This window comes from Sander vitreus, chromosome 21 (genome assembly GCF_031162955.1).
Source record: "Sander vitreus isolate 19-12246 chromosome 21, sanVit1, whole genome shotgun sequence".
Taxonomy (NCBI): Eukaryota; Metazoa; Chordata; class Actinopteri; order Perciformes; family Percidae; genus Sander; species Sander vitreus.
In genome coordinates this window covers 21283551-21302050 of record NC_135875.1, presented here as the reverse complement: position 1 = coordinate 21302050, position 18500 = coordinate 21283551, and the positions used below count along the sequence as shown (strand labels likewise).

At 43.1% G+C, this 18500-nt stretch overlaps 1 protein-coding gene across 1 annotated transcript in view; it reads right to left on the bottom strand.

Moving 5' to 3' along the window:
• The window catches only part of cacna1g (calcium channel, voltage-dependent, T type, alpha 1G subunit), a 242460-nt gene that overhangs the window by 35708 nt on the left and 188252 nt on the right, over positions 1-18500 (bottom strand). The window contains exon 25 of the mRNA XM_078279988.1: positions 1524-1675. Coding sequence (XP_078136114.1) covers positions 1524-1675 — 152 coding nt within the window. The remainder of the gene's footprint in view (positions 1-1523; positions 1676-18500) is intronic.

Sequence of the window (18500 nt, the reverse complement as noted above, 5' to 3'; positions counted from 1 at the left end):
TCTGCCAAAACAGTTTTAAAACATTTGCCAGAATTTAGTATTTTTTCCTGAATTATATTCATGGCATGGTTGAAATGCCTTAAAAACAGTTACAGCCAGACACTGTAACACAGAATAGAACTAATTACTCATTTTGGTCTTAGTCTATTGAGATTTCTGTAGTCGATTAGTCCTTTTTTAATGCTTGTTCATGCTGAATGACTTAAATCTGAGAAACCTATGAGCACATCTTTGGTAAAGGTGAGTCGAAAGCAATACGCACGCCGCTTGCTTTGTCTCCTTTGTGGTGCAGTGAATCAATTTCCCCGAAGATCCATTTAAAAAAGAAAGAAAATTCCCACACACACTTTTTACCTCTGCCTTTGGTTTATTTGGTCGGTGGACGTTTCAATCACTAGGACCTTTGTAGTCTTGAGAAAGTGAAAACGTCGACCGACCAAATAAACCAAATGCAGAGGTGAAAAGTGTGTGCGGGAATTTTCTTTCTTTGCGAAGCACATCTTTGGTAAAGACAAGATTTAAAGTGATGCTTGATTCTTTGTGGAGAAACTCAGTTTGACAGATCTGTCAATCGAGCTGGGCGATATGGAGAAAATCAAATATCACAGTATTTTTGAACAAATACCTCCATATCGATATAGCGACAATATTGTAGGGTTGACAATCAGTGCTTTCACAAAATATTTACAAAATGAATTTTTCTGATAAATAATCATTAATAGAGTGGACAAAATGACTACGTGGGTAAAGGCAAATAATAGAACAGTTAGAACATTCTGGTAAGTTCAGAAAATGACATCACGTTACTGTAATGCAGCCTTTAAAAAACAAACACTTATTACACATATTACGATATCCAAAATCTAAGACCATATCTAGTCTCATATCACAATATCGATATATTGCCCAGCCCTATCTGTCGATTAAATCAACTAATTAATTAGTCAACAAAATCATACCAGTGTTAGTCGACCAAGAATTTCTTTAGTCGAGGACACCTCTAACTGACGTAGTATGCAAACAAACTGCCTTGTGTCCACCATACCAAATCTAGATGTCGCTAAGTTGGATATGATAATTATTACATATAATAATGATATATAATTATTAATTTATACTTTTTATGGATCCCCAGTGGGGATGTTGTTAGGAAACACAGGACTGAAATAAACACACATGCTCGGGTCCAATACACGTACAAATGAAGAGATGTCAGAGTGAGGGGGCTGCGACTGCTGGACATGTGCCCCGAGCAGTTTGGTGGGGGGGGGGGTTCGGTGCCTTGCTCAAGAGCACTTAGGCAGTGCCCAGGAAGTGAACTGGCACCTCTCCTGGCTACCAGTCCACACGGGGACTTGAACCAGCGACCCTCTGGTTCCCAACTCAACTCCCTATGGAATGAACTACTGCCAACCCGTATGTGATTGCATATGAGTGACAATTATAATTCAAGCGCAAGCGTCATCTGAAGCAAAGAGCCCATCATTATTCCCCCCCCCCCCCATCCTCCCCCCAGATCAGACCTGGGGCTGCTGGTAGTGCTCCATGGACATGGTGATGACGTTGAGCCCGATGATGATGGTGATGCACAGGTCCAGGTAGCGGCTGGTGCACATCTTGTGGATGAGCAGGCGAGTGGGGGAGTAATCCGAGTAGTAGGGCTTACTCTGAGCTTCTGTTGGAAGGGGGGAAGTAGTGGGGGTGGGATGGGGTGCAGGGAGCAGGGGGAATGAGGAGGAGGAGGAGGAGGGGAGGTGGCGTTCAAAAGGTGAGATAGGAGGTAATACACCAGGACACTGTACAGAAGACCTGCTGTGTGGAGGACTGGAGCCTCCTTAGCTGCTTTAAAGAAAGAAGAAGCAAGAAGTGGTTAAGGAAACACGACAACACCATCCTCAAGATGGTTGACTCACATTAAGGATAAGCGATATATACACAGAGATGTAAAGAGACTAAGAAGGGGAAGGCAGATGAGATAATGGACAGAGAGAAAGAGAGAGTCCAGCCAAGCCCTCCTGTTGTCTGCAGTCACGACTCATCAAATCAACAATCTGATCCTCTGATCAACAATTTTGTATTAACTCTCCCCTGAGTGAGTTTGATTGGCGATAAACCGCATTGCTCTATGTGCGTGTGTGTGTGTGTGTGTGTGTGTGTGTGTGTGTGTGTGTGCATGGCAGTGGTGGAAGAAGTATTCAGATCCTTTACTAGTAAAAGTACTAATACCACACTGTAAAAATACTGTGTTACAAGTAAATGTCCTGCATTAAAAATGTAACTTAAATAAAAGCATGCAAGTATCATCAGTAAAATGTACTTAAAAGTACTAAATGTAAAAGTACTCAATGCAGACAACAGTTCTGTCAATCAAGTGTTTGATCGGCTAATCATTTCAGCTGGACTTGTAAGCCCTTATATTGTTGGGTAGTTTAATTTATAATAAAACATCAGATTTTATAAAGTACATGTGTTTTGTGTGCACACAACCTAATTTGTAAAGTAACTAAAGCTGTCAGATGAATGTAGTGGAGTAAAAAGTCCAATATTTCTCTCTGAAATGTAGCGGAGTAGAAGTAGAAAGTGGCATGAAAAGAAAAGTATAGCACAAGTACCTCAAATGAGTACTTAAGGACAGTACTTGAGTAAATGTACTTAGTTACATTCCACCACTGGTGTATGGAGGACTTTCGTGGGGGGAGGCTGCTGTCAGGATAATTCGATCTGGAGATTTGGCCATCGCTCCCTCTGTCTCTCTGATATCACTCTGCCTCCCCTTTTTTTCTTGAACTTTTTTCTCCTCTCTGGGAAAGAACATAACGTGGGAGAAAAGTTCTTCCACACTCATCCATCACTTTGCACCTCACCTCTTTCCTCCATCCAGAGAGGATGGACGGATTGATGGATGGGCTGGGAGTTAGGATGGGGAAGAGAGAGGAGAGAGGAAGCTTGCGCACTAGTATCTATCACCTTATCACTCCATCAGTGAAGGAGAGGCTCTAGGTCACACTGGAAAAGGGAGCGACACACGCGCACGCCTGCCCACACACCCACACACACACATCCACACACACACATACGCGTGCGTGACAATGTCCCAATGTCCCTTGGGTGTTGCGAGCGCTCCCTCTCTGCCCAATTAGCCCAGGTGTGCTGCTGCAGCTGCAGCTGTGCTGGAACGATTCCCACGAGTGTGTATGTGTGTGTGCAATTCATGGTGTGTGCCTAGTGGTTTCCCTATCGTATCGGAGAACCCCCCCCCCATAGATCAGGGAATAAGACAGGAGAGCTGAGAGCCCAAGCAGTGTCCGTTAACAGAATACCCATCCATCCTTGATGTTAAACTGTATATCTGCATCTTTTGGGATTTAATTTCATCTCTTAAATTAAACCTGCAATCTGGTGCACTATCAATGGATCCAAAAAGTCTGGTGTCAGACTCTGGTGTAGTATTTCACCAACATGTTAGTTTTGTATCAGTGGCACTCACAGTCAATCACCAATATCAGCTGCCCCGTAGACGCCTGGTCAATGTTAATTATTTTCATAAAAGGAAAAAAGCCTGCAACCTATAAACAATGGATTCCCTCTCTCTGCTAATCTGTCACCATTATGTCACCTTGACTAGACCTGCAATTGCTGTCCTGTTTAGCCATAAAAAAAAACTATGATGTGTTCATGTACACATCCAAAAAACATGTACGCTAGGAAGGGTGTGGTCCGAGCAAGTGTGCCGGAAGTTGGGGGGTGGGAAGTAGGGAAGGGGCCATTTCCCCACCTACACACACTTTACGCCCCTGGCCCGATTTGGCATCATGGCTGATCCCATCGCAAGATGGTCTCTCACAAGCTCCCCAACCTGCATTACCTTGCACGGCAGCTGGATTCTCGCGATATCACACGGAAATCCATCTTGTCAGGCTCCGACCTAATGCTTTTCTGTCTGAACTATCAGCCAATCGGCGTCCTGTGAGGAGCTACTGGTAGCTAGGGCTGTGGTTTACGTGTTTGTGACAGCCGTTCAAAACGACAATGGCGGACGCGATAGATAGATGATCCATCCAATCACCTGCCAGGTATTTTTTTGAAAGTGGCTGCCCTTTTCCAACAAGTTTCCAAAGACGGCATCTCAGATGGTTCTGTGTTTAAAAAAAACATCTGGCATGTCAGCTTCCAACCTGCATTCATGCAATACTAAATCGGTGGAGTAACCCTTTAAAGCTTTAGTGCGTAACTTTTTGATATTAATGAACGTCCGTTACATTCAAGCCGTTGCCAAATGAGTTGCTACAAAGCTAATCAAGACTATCAGCTCCACACAACTCTCTCTGTAGTTCTCAGCATGGCTATGATCAGAAGATTGTGGCGTCCGGCGACTTTTTGCGCGCAGAAACTCGAGTGAAGATAATTACTTCTTCTGAAGAGTCCATCATGTTTTTTTTTAATCCTTTGTGTCCTCCCCTGGCTACTAGCAACTGCGTAGAGGGCGGCTGGGGCTGCGCGATCGCAGAAGGTATCATATGGATGCGCCGGCAGTGTTGTTGTCATTACTTAGAATTCCTCATGGGGATTAAAGAAAGAGAAACTAAGTGAAGCAGAGTAGTAACAGGTGAATATTAAGAATACAGACCTGTCTGAAATGAATGACTGAATGAGCATTGCAAGTTGGAGAGTTGTTGAGGTTTGGCAGAGGCCTGCCCTGCTGCTGAGCTTCAAGTTAGTTATTCTATGTTTGGTTCAGGGTCATCCTGGCTGAAAGCTGATTTTGCACCTGCTGGAAATTATTGATATTGACAACAGGGGAGATGAACCTGAATGCTGGTGGTAGCAGCTGAACCCCAGGGCAGCTAGTGTTGGAGTTTGACTGCTCCTGATGTGCGTGCCAGAGAGTGAAAAACAATGTGCTTGGGCTGGCTTTTTAAATGAATGCACTAAAACAGGATGACATACTCAGTCACCTGCTCGCTCTTCTAGCAACTCAGGTCCTGGAACTGTCTCTGTAACAACACTTCCTCATTGTTTTTTTTAAATAAATGAGGCTATACTTTTTTTGACGTTTCACCATGTGGCCCATGAAAAGACAGTGATAAAGCAAGTTCAAAGCATCTTGGCCTATGTGTTTGAATGGGGACAGTTAAGTACAGCCCTTGTGACTTTCTTCATTCACTGGGAGTTCCTATTTACGAGATCGTCCATCATCTGCTGGATCAGCAAACATTATTTTTACTCCGCTCTACTTACTGTCTGCAGGTGCACGGCGAGCCACACTCACAGACAACAGCAGTCCCTTTGTTTCACCTCCTACTCTCTTCTCCCTCATTCATCTAAATATGTTGTTTCATACAACTTTTCCTCTCCTAGCACGGTATATCTGCTGTCCCATCTACATCCCCATGCATTGAAATACAAGGCCAAGATAAAGAACAGAATATAGTATGGGAAAGCTGAGGTGAGTATGCTAGAGTGGTTCACTTTCTCCCTTAAACAAAACAAGTAATTTGAAGAAGTAAGCATTGCCCTTAAATCGTAACTCTCGCCAAAATGCAACCTAGGGTCTTTTTGTGAATGTACCCGAGTCAAACATTCGTTTAAAAGCATATTTAGGACGGAAGAGCCACTTTTAAGATTTACCGTATTTTAGTTTTTCAGCCAAATGGCCTTTTGAATGGGAGTAATAGGGGCACTTTTATGCTAGCATCAAAATAGCTATTTTTAAAACACTAAGAAGGCTCGACACAACATGAAACTTTGCTCGAAGTATCGCCAGGGGTTCTACACCTTAACTACACCGGTGCACAAGGGATATACTAAATCTGTGGCTACTTGTTTTGATATCGACTCGTTTTGACTGCCGAGGTGGTAGCAACCGGAAACAACAAGACCTACGGTGAGTTGTTCAAAACCTTTTTTAGTAAACTCTGGGTACACAAACAATGTTGTCAATGCTTTCGTTAAGGTGTAGAACCCCTGGCGATACTTCGAGCAAAGTTTCATGTTGTGTCGAGCCTTCTTAGTGTTAAAAATAGCTATTTTGAGGCTAGCATAAAAGTGCCCCTAGCACTCCCATTCAAAAGGCCATTTGACCGAAAAACGAAAATACGGTAAATCTTAAAAGTGGCGCTTCCGTCCTAAATATGCTTTTAAACAAAAGTTTGACTCGGTACATTCATAAAAAGACTCTAGGTTGCATTTTGGCGAGAGTTACGCTTTAATGTTATGGATGGGGCGAAGAGGGTGAGACCGAACACGACGTAAGGGAATAAGGGAGAAGAAATGGAAGGGACCGAAAGAGAGGGACAGAAAATCGGCTAAAGCTCAACTAGTCTCTAAAGGAGAGGAAAGGGAATGAAAAGGTGAAAGTTTAGGAAGCCAACTTACACTGCTGCCCCAGTTCCCCTGTTCTCACTTTCACGAAAAGAGCAGAGCTGCTCTGAGGAATGGAGATAATGCTGCTCCGTGTTTGAGTCACGCTGGCATCGGAATTTTCATTTCGGAATCACGTTGCAACAGTTTGCAAAGATATACAGTAGAATGAAGAACTTATTTAGCTCCCACTTTTGCTCCCCGTCTTTTCTCTCTCCTCCTTCACTGATGTGGCAGCCTCCTCTCTCTCTCAGCTCCGACAGGAAGGAGGATGGAGGCAGAGGCACACTCTGTACAGAGACCTGTCACACACCTGCTCTCTGCATCTCCATCCTCATATTTGACACCCATTCTGTGTGCATTTAACAGAACATCCAGGACAATCATTTCATGGGGGGGGGGTGGGGGTGGGGGGACTTAGATCTCATTATGTTAAATAGCTTCATTTCTAGAATCTATAAGGAAGGTATTTTGTGTTTGTGACACAAATAGAATACATGTCGTCTTTCTCAGGTGACGCACAAAAACAGGCTAGGCTGTCCATGTTGGGTCTCGCCAAAACAGATCTTTTACCATACTTTGCACTCTATCTTCTTGGACACTTTTATGGTCAATGTCCACCGGATATTGCTGCGCTGCGTCGCGTCACATCGTGTCTCACCGCGGCTGCCGGAGATGATATGCGGCCATTCTAACCGGTGTTGACCAAAGCATCTCACTACCGGCATTTTTTCCCCCGCTGCTATCTGTACGGTTCTATTTTTGTCGAAGAAGTTTGCATCTCAGAAGCCTGACATCTACTTGTGAATGTATATGAATGCCTATGTTTATTGCCACTTATCTTAAATAATATCTAATGAGTTTGTCTTACTGTAGGAGCAAGGCCTATACAGCCAAACTAAACTAGTTTGTATCCTGAGAGGGAGATTTGGATTTCCCATCTATTTCTCTTCTTCCTCTTTTGATTTGGCAAAACTGCACATCGCAGCCAACATCTGGAAAGGAGTGGGAAGGACTGGTCTGCTGTGCTGAATCTCAGCACGTTAAACCTCCGTTCTGTCATCTCCTTCTCTCCATGATCACCTATACGGTGTTTTGATAGAGCCAAATTCACAATGTAGTTGTTCTCGTGAAAATTTTTTTTCTGTTTCTGTTGTCGGACAACAGAATAAGTATAAAATTGTGATTTAATTGCGGCTTATAAATACTGCTAAATGTTAACCAGCGGTCGTTTCCAGGTTGATTTACTGCAGTGCTGATAAAATCATTATTTATAGCATTATCATAAAGTCACTGAAATTTAAAATTAAACTTAACGTCGCCACAGGACAGTCATCTTTTGATGGCTAAACTCAATTGCAACAGTTGAAACGGCTGCTCTGTACCCGGCTCACAGTTGCCTTAATTTAACTATAAAGACCACTAAGCTTAACTGTCATGTGGACGGTCGTCATGTGGACGGTCGTCATGTGGACGGCGGTCGTCATGTGGTCGGTCGTCACGTGACCGGCCGGCGGTCGCCCTAATTTCGTAGGATATCATACCAACCCTTTCATGAGAATGCTTTGACTGGAACGCAACGCAGCTGGATCCAGTGGGCATTCTGTGTTATATGTTTACGGATGAACCCACTGACTGTAAAGAGATCTAAAACCCCCGTTGAAAATCTGTCCGACAGACGAGAAGGAAAAAACTTTGTAAAGACGTAAAAAATTCCCTGTCCAAAAACAACCCCAAGGGCCTTATTCCTCTTTTGTTGCCTTTAAGTGTACTCACCTTCCCCTACCGTGGACACCTTACTCTCCGCTAACCCTTAGGGGTGAGGATGGTTCGTGCTGGAGATTCGGCCTGGGAGTTGCTTTTGGACGCGGCCACGCTCAAAAACATAATCCATACATTTCCGAGGCGGTCTTTGTTGGGAAATACAGACACAGGTCCTTGTTTTTTGGGACCGATGAGTAGGAAAGGCCACAGCACTATGGGTGTACTGTGACCGTGAGGCTGAGCCCAGGTTGGATTGAATTGGATGTGTCGAGAATGGGTCTGGAACACAGTGGACCTACAGGCTGTCCAGAATGCGATGATCAAGTGAGGGTGTGTACGGTTGGTCGTGAAGTGGAAAGGATGTTGTGCCAGCTACTCCGATGTAAAAGGAGGCCTGGCCATGAATCTCTAAAACAACACGAGACACTGCTACGACTTTGATTCATTGGTGCAATGGTTTCTGCTTTGCTGGATCTCCTCTGAATGTCTTCGAAAGATCTATGTGGTTTGGTAGTTCCGTCAGAGATTGACGGATGATTGGAATACTGGGTGTGGATCGTTATGGCTGAAGGGAATGGATGACACGGAGGTTTGGATCTCAGATGATAAAAAAGAATGGCTGTGTTAGAAAGAGCAGGACACGGGCTGTAAAAGCAGCAACAATGCACTTTAAAGGTAAACGATCTAGGAGGGAAATGAGTCGAATGTCAGTGAGAAACATTGGTGTTTTCACATGTCTGAGTGGATAGTTCGGTTGGATGCAGGCGGCTGCTTTTATGCCCATGTCCTTCGTGCTGAATGGCTCAGTAGTAAACCTTGAGACTCAGTGTCTGCCGGGACAAATGTGTCAATGTCAAGGACTGGGTGTCCAAATTTGAAATCCAGCAAACACCGAGTCTAAAACAAACCAAACAATTGTCAACGAAAACAGTTACTGTAAAACAATCAACAACAAAAAAAAGATTAAACTGGAATTCCCGAATGCTCTGCTGCCGTGCTTAAAGATCAAACAGATACACAGAGAACACAGACACAACCGATAAAGAAGAGAAAAATGAATTCAACCGGGGGAGGAACAGAGAGGAGCAGCAGCGCAAAGTGAGGAGTCCAGAAGAAAAACAGGCAAAGAAATAAGAAAACATGACATTCAAAATTCTAAATGACAGGGCATGATAACACACACACAAACACACACACACACACACACACACACGCACACACGCACACACACACACACACACACGCACACACACACACACACACACACACACACACACACACACACACACACACTCATCTGCAGTCTTTAACACACATTGTGCTGGTTCACGTGGTAGACTGACACACCTCTTTCTGAGTCATACTTGAGCAGGATGGACCAATTGAAATGGGGGACTGAATGGTGAAGGCAAGCGATTGGACGGCGTGAGTGGAGGGCGGAGCAACAAGGATAACAGTGATGACAAGGTACAGACCGATGGGAAGCTTTTTTACCAGTAAAATGACAACGTGTTTTTTTTTACCCTTCCTCCCTTTGTTGAATCTGTGTTCACATCCAGGGCGCAACGAGATCAACACAGACCCTGTCAACTACACACAAACTCCTCGAAAGATGGATGATTTTAATGTCTTAGTCTTCCTTGGTTAGAGGCTTTTTAACTCCCCAGTGCCCGGTATTTGGATTCAGACCTGTTCTACCTCTTCGTGCAAGATTGTCAGTTTAAACAATATACAACTCATTCAAGGCTTTAAACCACACGTACAGTAAAGTAGCTAAAATACATCTTGTTTTTTTCACTCTGTCAAATATAATCCTTCTAGTGTAGCTCTAAACCTGGGAACGGAAACCTCACACATGATGACTACTGATTGTTTAGCCTTGACAGTCAGAAATGGGCTTTTGTTGAATTGAATTTGTAAATACAGAGGACAACACACTGGATATCATTTAGACTATGAGTGAAAGAACGACACCACCGTAACGGACATTCATCCAAAACAACAGTATGTTGAAAATTGCTTGAAAAAAAAAAAAAAAGGCAAAGAAAGAGAAATGTGATAGTGGAAAAGAAGGGATGGAAAGTCTACAAGAGTCACAGTGGTGAGCTGCGGCTTTGCACGGAAATCTGCTGAACTGGATTAATAATTCTCGCTCACGCAACACCACACTACTTTATCTCTGGCTTGCTGGTTTGGGCCCGTTTTTGCTATGCGAGTGGCACAGCATCACCGCGGAAAAGAAGCGAAAATTAGTGATTATTAATCGCCGTTGATTCGAGGTGAAGCCCATGAGTACCTGTGACTACTGCAGAGTCATTTGTCCGGTGTTTGGTTTTTTAAGCCCCCAACATCGCCTTCCAAGCAGCGCTGCCTGTAAGGCACTAGGATTAGGCAATGGTTAGGGTTAGGGTTAAGGTTAGGGTAAGGTTCCTTGAAGTCAACGGTCGCAGCGCTGCCTTGAAGTCGACGTTGGGGGCTTAAAACACCATCGAACCATTTGTCCAGGCAATGAATGCCGATTGTAACCTTTCCCACTAAAGACAGAAGTCAGATGTTAGTGGGTTTTTTTGTCCAATGGGAAAGGGGCTTGTCTTGTTATACTAAGATATGCTACTTTTGGACGATCAAATTAAAACCCTTAAAACACAGCACATTGCTAGATTTTATAACATTTTCAACAGCAACTGGCCCAGACCGGAACAGACGAGAGCTGTGGTCGAAACCGTTGCCTCACTCACTCACTCACTATTCCCTATATAGTGGTTGTTAAATAGTGAACTATATAGGGAACGGCCAAACAAGATTTCCGAAACTCACTGAAAAACATTGTTGCGTCAGTAGATGTGCCGGTTAATTGTGTGATGGAGGTGGGCGTGCCCAGCATCATGTAAACAACCCCAAACGAAAATACTTCAACTACGTTCCTGAAACAAACCAAGCACTCAGGAGAATAGTAAAATGTTGCATATACAGTATGTTGCATTTTACATTTCCAGTGTTTAGAAACGAAAGCCAGCTCCATTTTTCCTTTTCAGTTTTCGCGGGTGATTCTGCTTCTTCTTCGCCGGGAAAACACAGCTGCATTGCATTGTGGTATACGGGCGTGAAATGTAGGGTACATGCGTACAGTATGTACACTCAAATTAGCAGTGCATTGTGGGTATTTCACAGTGGACTATATAGTGAATGAAAACAACCGCAGAGAATTCGAACACCACTAGAAAATGGCAAACACACTATATAGTGCACTGTTTGATAGGGAATGGTTTCGAACACAGCTAAGGTTTAACTTGGTCTGATCATTTGTGATGAAATTAAAGGTCCCATGGCATTAAAATTTCACTTTTTTTAACATTAATATGAGTTCCCCCAGCCTGCCTATGGTCCCCCAGTGGCTAGAAATGGTGATAGGTGTAAACCAAGCCCTGGGTATCCTGCTCTGCCTTTGAGAAAATGAAAGCTCAGACGGGCCGATCTGGAATCTTCCCTTTATGACATCATAAGGGGAAAGGTTACCTCCCCTTTCTCTGCTTTGCCCGCCCAGAGAATTTGGCCCACCCATGAGAGAGAGAGAGAGAGAGACATCATGGCTTGAAAACAAGCAAAGTGGCAGTTGGTCAAGGCCACACCCCCACCCTCAACCTTGCCCCCCATCTCTCCTCAATAGCATTTAAAGCTACAGACACAGAAATGGCACATCCAAAGGAAAGCTCATTGTGGGACTGGCTCGTAGTGGCTGTAATTCTGCACCAAGGCTGAATTTCGGGAAAGAGACTTCAGATACAGTATTAGGGGACCACTAAGGCCTATATAAAAGCATCCAAAAAGCAGCATGTCATAGGATCTTTAATACTATACTCTGTCCAACAATCGGCGCGTGTCATGTCTAGCTCATCTGCTACTTTGCATTTGTACTGAAGTCGCATCCTTGGATATACCACATATGCACACTCCCACAAAAGGTTTAGACAGGCTTCAGGCTTTTGGTTTAGGACCCATTGATAGAGAACTCCCCTGCTTAGTAGAAATCAAGGCAAACTCAAAGCCCACCTCCTGTGTCTTTCATCACTACACTGAGTGCAGCAGGGCAGCGCTACAGTATGAGACTGTCTGCACTCGGCTCTGTGCCGTTCGGTCCTCCACATTTCTCCAGATGAAATATTCATAGAGCAAGTTTCCAACATGAAACATTCATAGCGGGTGTTGTTGGGGCAGCTTTTCAATCAAACTAACTATATACTGTATGTTCTTTTACAGCAATTATTAACATTACAACACTGCCATCTGTGGAAATTAATGAGCTTTATTATTCATTTATTACATTCGATTTTCCGCTTTTCAGGCATATCAACACCTTCCATCATACATGCCTCCAGATTTATGGGTAAACTGATATAGTTAATGTCTCTGGGAGGCAAATTAGCTTCATTAGTTGGTTGTGTTTGATAATACTATTATAACTTAGGATACTGATGTATGTTGGTTAGTGGGAGGTTAAGTGACATCAGGAAACCATGACACACCCAGTGGCATACCCCCAAGCAGTTGCAGTAATATGGCTTCCAGTCGCTGCCAACCCCCAAAAGTTATGAAAGATTCATCCAATTAAACACTTGACGTAGCACTGCTACCTATACCTTGTGGCATCAAACTTTTACACCCTGGAACTGCATCTTTTGAGACGTTTTGCCAAGGTACGTCACCGTCTCGCAATCATTCTCTGTTCTCCTCTCCTCCGAGGTTTTTCCCTCCTCTCCTTAAAGGACTGGTGTTATTAATTACATCTCTACAACATAGGAACAGACGAAAGAAAGGGGGGCAATGTGAAACTTCTGTTAGATTCATCTCTGTTAGCTCTGACCCAGATACAGCTAGGGATTGGCACCGGCTGGCTTGTGTGTCTCCTTGTCTGTGTGTGTGTGTGTGTGTGTGTGTGTGTGTGTGTGTGTGTGTGTGTGAGAAAGCTAATAGATGAAGTACAGCTACTCATGTAATAAGCTGCTTTGCATATACCCACACTTATGTTTTGGGATGTCTATGTGTGTGTGGTTGGTGCTCAGGTTAAACAATGTGTAAGGAGATGATCCTATTATCCTCGTGTTGTTGACTGCCGGCCGTGTAGTGACAACAGAGATTAACAGCACAACATATGAACACGCCTTTGTTACTGCACCTCAAGGTGATGAGGATTTATGAATCTACACGGAGAATACAACAGTGACATTGTCCACATCAGCTGCTGACTCCATTACTGTACCTGCACAGTTGCAAGCTCACTTTCTGCGAATGGGAAACCATTGGAGAAGTTTGAAGCCCTATTCTGTTTTCTTACTGACTCTAAAACTGACCTACCTGAGCTATGGAGACTTACATTATGTGGCGGCTTAGCATGTGAGTTACGTATATTTTGGTGGACTTAGAAAAAGGTTCAAAAGGTTGTAAAACTTCAAAGTAAACCTGACCTGCATTTTGGATTATTAAAGTTATAAAAATATATTTTTCAATCCTTAATATGAGATTGGAGTATTCTTATTAGGTTTAATACACAGACTGTATATAAAGACGGACGACCCGTCTCCACTTCCTCCCACTGTACACAAGTGAAGCCAAAATATCCCACGGATGGGAGTCTGCGTAGTAATGACCAAGCCATCATTAAGCTAAAACCATGTGTAAAATGACCCTGATAGTAGCATGCTACTTCCGGTTTAGCGCTCCGCTAACATGAATGGGGATTAAATGATTTAATCATGCAACTTTGCTAAACTTTTTTAAATGTTATCAGACTGAAAGGATTCTGATTGTACAAATTATTTCACAGGGGTTGCAACGCTCCAAAAATATATACACTCATTTACAGATGTCTCTTTCGACATAAAAAAGTCTAGTCTAGGAGGGCATCATGTGACAGGCTGGGAGTTGTAATTCCACTGTTTGGCCACTATGTTCAATTAGCTTCAAAGCCCGGCGCAATTTCTGGCGGCCCGCTTCTCCCCTGCCTTTGCTGGTGTAATGCTACGTTTCTTGGCGTGTTACTGCCACTAATTGTTGATCAGCAGAATACCATGAAACAAGTGGTAGGGATGTGCATGGTGCCACCCAAGTGCTTGAGGGAGTGCACAATACAGACAAAGCGGGGAGCCACTCAAAAACTCCACAGGGTAGCTTTAAGGTGTTTGATTGGTATGTTAATAGTCAATATCCACAACGTTCCACTTCTGGGATGGCTCTCGTTCTGCCAGAAATTCCGCTGGATGTCACTCTTTTCGGATGGCCGTTGTTTGGATGTCTGTTACCTTCCGCTTTCTTTGTGCTGGAACTTTAAACTCCGGTCAATTTCTGAGGACTATGGTTAACTGCTCCTCAGATCTCTGCAGGGTAAATCCAGACAGCTGGCTAGACTATCTGTCCAATCTGAGTTTTCTGTTGCACGACTAAAACAACCTTTGAACGTACACATGTTCCACCAAATCCGGGGCTTAGCACCGCCCAAGACGACTGTGATTGGTTTAAATAAATGCCAGTAAACCAGAGCACATTCTGGCAAAGCGAGACTAGTATGTTAATAGATTGCTTTCACAGTTTCACCACTTTCCAGAAGGTATAGTAGTGGTAGGAAGGAATATATCACTTCCTTATTTTGTCACACTATTTATTGTATAGTGTAGTATATGTTGAGTTGTTTTTTTTTAACACTGAGTTAAAGGTACTCTGTGGAGTTTTGTAGTGTAGTGTAGTTACTTGTAGTGCAAGCATGGTTTTTAAGACTGAGTTCCCATTTTGTGATTGTTTATGCACAAAGAAGCACTCGCACCACTCCTACATGAAAGGTAGCAATGTGCCAGCAAAGGCCAGAAAGAAAAAGACAAACAATGTAGGTCTGAAATTCTTCCAAAAATGGGTCTCTGTGCAGGTTTTATGAAGAAAAAATGCATTTGGCAAGTTCATTTGGTCCCACAAATAGGGCACATTTAAGGTTGTGCTTCCATTGCGGTCACTGGCCGTGTGCAGTTAGCTCGGTAACATACAGAAACCATGAGTGGAAAAACAGCAGGGAGGAGCTGCTGTTGGACTCTGAGTGGGAGGCAGATTTCTCAGAAAGCTCTAGGAATCACTGCAAGTTCAGTACGTACTGCACTTAGAAAATATATTAGCACAAAAGATGTGGCCTTACTATTTTGCCTGGCACCACTTGCAATCAGCACTTAAATAATGTGATTTTTCAAAGCAACACACAGCCACCAACAAAGGGGAGAAGAGGTTGTGACATCTGTGGCCAACATGGTTAAAATCAACGGCAGCAGTCTTATAAATATCAAACCAGAGACAGTAAAACCAAAAGATGGATGACATTTTGCCACTTCCCCCCACTGTACAAAAGTGAAACGTAAATAGAGAGTCTGCACAGTTGTGATAGGGTGGTGGAGCCGCGGTATCGAAGTCCCGCCCATATACCCGCCTGACCAATCGTGAGACAATAACAGTTGTCAATCATGAAATGTAACCCTGTTTTTATGGGATCAAACAACTAATACCAAACTTATCAGAAAAATGAACACTTAACAAACATCAGCGTGATGAAAACTACTAAAAATGTCAGAAACCAACTTTAGGAAAAAAAGTAATTGACGTGTGCTTTGATTTTTTTAGTTTGGCCCATGTCCCATCCGCTAACATGGAGGGGGCGGGGTTTATGACCTATACTGCAGCCAGCCACCAGGGGACGATAGAGATGTTTTGGCTTGACTTATACAGTCAATGCATCAACACCTGAATCCAACGCACAACAGAAACTAACACGTAGTGTGACAAAATAGTAAATGTTAAGAATGCTACAGAAACCCATCTTTGTATGCGTTTGCAGCGTTCGAGGTGTATGCCATATTTGTCCATGCACACACATTCCTTGATAAGATGAATGTGATCAGAGAGTGTTACTGTATGAGAGAGTGAATTAATGTGGGGGCTGACCTAGCCAGAGCTGCTTGGACTACAGTGTTGATCTGTTCAGCCTGTTGGGGAAGTCAAGGGCCATCTGTTAACATGGCAGAGCCACAATTTTCTGACTGGCTTATTGGCTTATTACACACACACACACACACACACACACACACACACACACACACACACACATTCGGACACATTTAATTCATACAGTTCTCGCTTGGTTTATAGGATGATGTGGACACCCTCAAATTAATGCTAAAAGCTGGTACTTTAAACTCAAAAGTTATTGTTTAATTTCCAATACCAATGTTCTGGAGTACAGAGACAACACCAATGTGTCACTGTTCTACTACTTACTTACTGCAGTGCAGCTTTTATAGTAAAGTCCATACAAAGTAACATCTTGAATAGTCTCGCATTGCCAGACCTTCCTCCACGGCGCTGCGGAGGAGGGTCTGGCTAGTCCACACAGCATTCCAGGATGGGAGAAAAACGTGCTCTGGTTTATTGGCATTTCTTTAAACCAATCACAATCATGTCGGCAGAATAGCCTCAGGAAGGAACTGGTTTTGGTGGAACATTCGTTCAAAAGTAGTTTTAGTCGTGCAACAGAAAACTCAGATTGGACAGATGGTCTAGCTAGCTGTCTGGATTTACCCTGCAGAGATCTGAGGAGCAGTTAGTCCTCATAAATCCACCGGATCCAGACTACATCTTGAACAAAGTTATTTGTTTTTTTTAACCCTGTCTCCTAGAAATTATGTTTATAGGACACCATGCTTGTGGAGGCTAACATTCAGTGGTTAAGACGAGTCCCTTGGGACTGGATGCTACTATGTTTAGCAAACATAACTAACATACACGTAGGTAATATAGTATTTTAATATTTTGGGCCCTATTTTAAAAGCATAAAATGCCACATTTCCACATTAAACTGTCGAAAAATATATATTTTGTTGAGTTGTGTATAACAATGTTCAAACTTGAAAAAATCTGTAATTTTATTCAAGGTTACGGTCCGTTACATTTGGTCGTCCGTCAATGGCGTCTTACCGCATATATACACGACAAAACATGACACGGATAAAACTAACGTTATTTCTGCCTGAGTCAATGGTGGTATTTTAACAATGAAGACAACAAGTCCCATCATCTCACGCCACTTCACGACGTCATCAAAGTCCGCCTTTTTGTTATTGTTTTGACTGAGAGACTGAGCGGCAGGAATTAAACTCCTTCGTGCGTTTGAGTGGTATATAATGGGTGCATGTACTGTGTGGGTGTCTTCAAGCGCATCTGCTATTTTGGTTCATGTATTGGCAGCAGCAGAAAGCATTAAAGGGCTGGGTGAGGTTTACCTAATATAGAGCAGAGGGTGAGGGGATAACTAAAGCTAATAACTACACTTAGCAGTTGCTCTGAAATAGCTGAACAAATGAAGATTTCAGGAAATCATATTGTTTTACAATGACGGTAGAAATTCATAATGAACGCTGTTTATATGTCCGCATCACTCCGATGCTTTTACACTCTTAATCCTACTCCAAGTCATGTTGTGAATTGTCACAGCATATCGCAAAATGTGATGCGGCAGCGTTTTGATGGCCATTTGTCCTTAGTTTCTGACATTTTGTAGACTGAACAGTTTCAATTAATCAAAAAGAAATTCCCATAGAGTAACAAATAATGTTATTCATGAAGATTAGTCATTGGTACACTACATATTTGTACACTTCTGAGAAACTGCCACTACCTACACTGCTGCAGACAACAGCCAACAGCCTATAGACTAGCACAGAAACACTGAGAGCATCATTACCCTGATACAAGCTGCTGTCTGTCAAAATATCCAGCATGCCATTCTCTCTGATAGCTTACTGAGGGGGGAAATAATAGGAAACTGTATTAATAATTAGCAGCATACATCATGTGCAGTGTACTATAGCTTCTCCTGAGGTGTCTGTCACGAGCAGCTGACTATGTGCAGAATGCCTGACCCAACACAACAAGTTGACTCACACAGGGAGACTCTTCACATTAACCCTGAGGGGAACTAGACCGTCCTGAGTGTGTGTGTGTGTGTGTGTGTGTGTGTGAGAGAGAGATTCAGAGCTGTTTTTATTAACAAGTCTTCATAAGCATATTCCAAGTCAGGATGCAAGTGTTTCAGGTCCCTGCAGGTGACATTTAAAGTGACACCGCATGTGAAAGTTTTTCATTTTAAAGTAACTCTTAGTGAACGGACCCCGCCGGCGGCCGCGAGAGGTCATTATTTACATGATCCTGTTTAAATCGATCTAAAACCAAAGCCCTAACTGCTAAGGCTTCTGTCTTATGTTTCATAATCCCGAGCCTGTAGATAATGTTAATGTTAATAATGTGTCTTTTTTTTTTTTTAAGATTATATTTTTGGGCATTTTTAGGCCTTT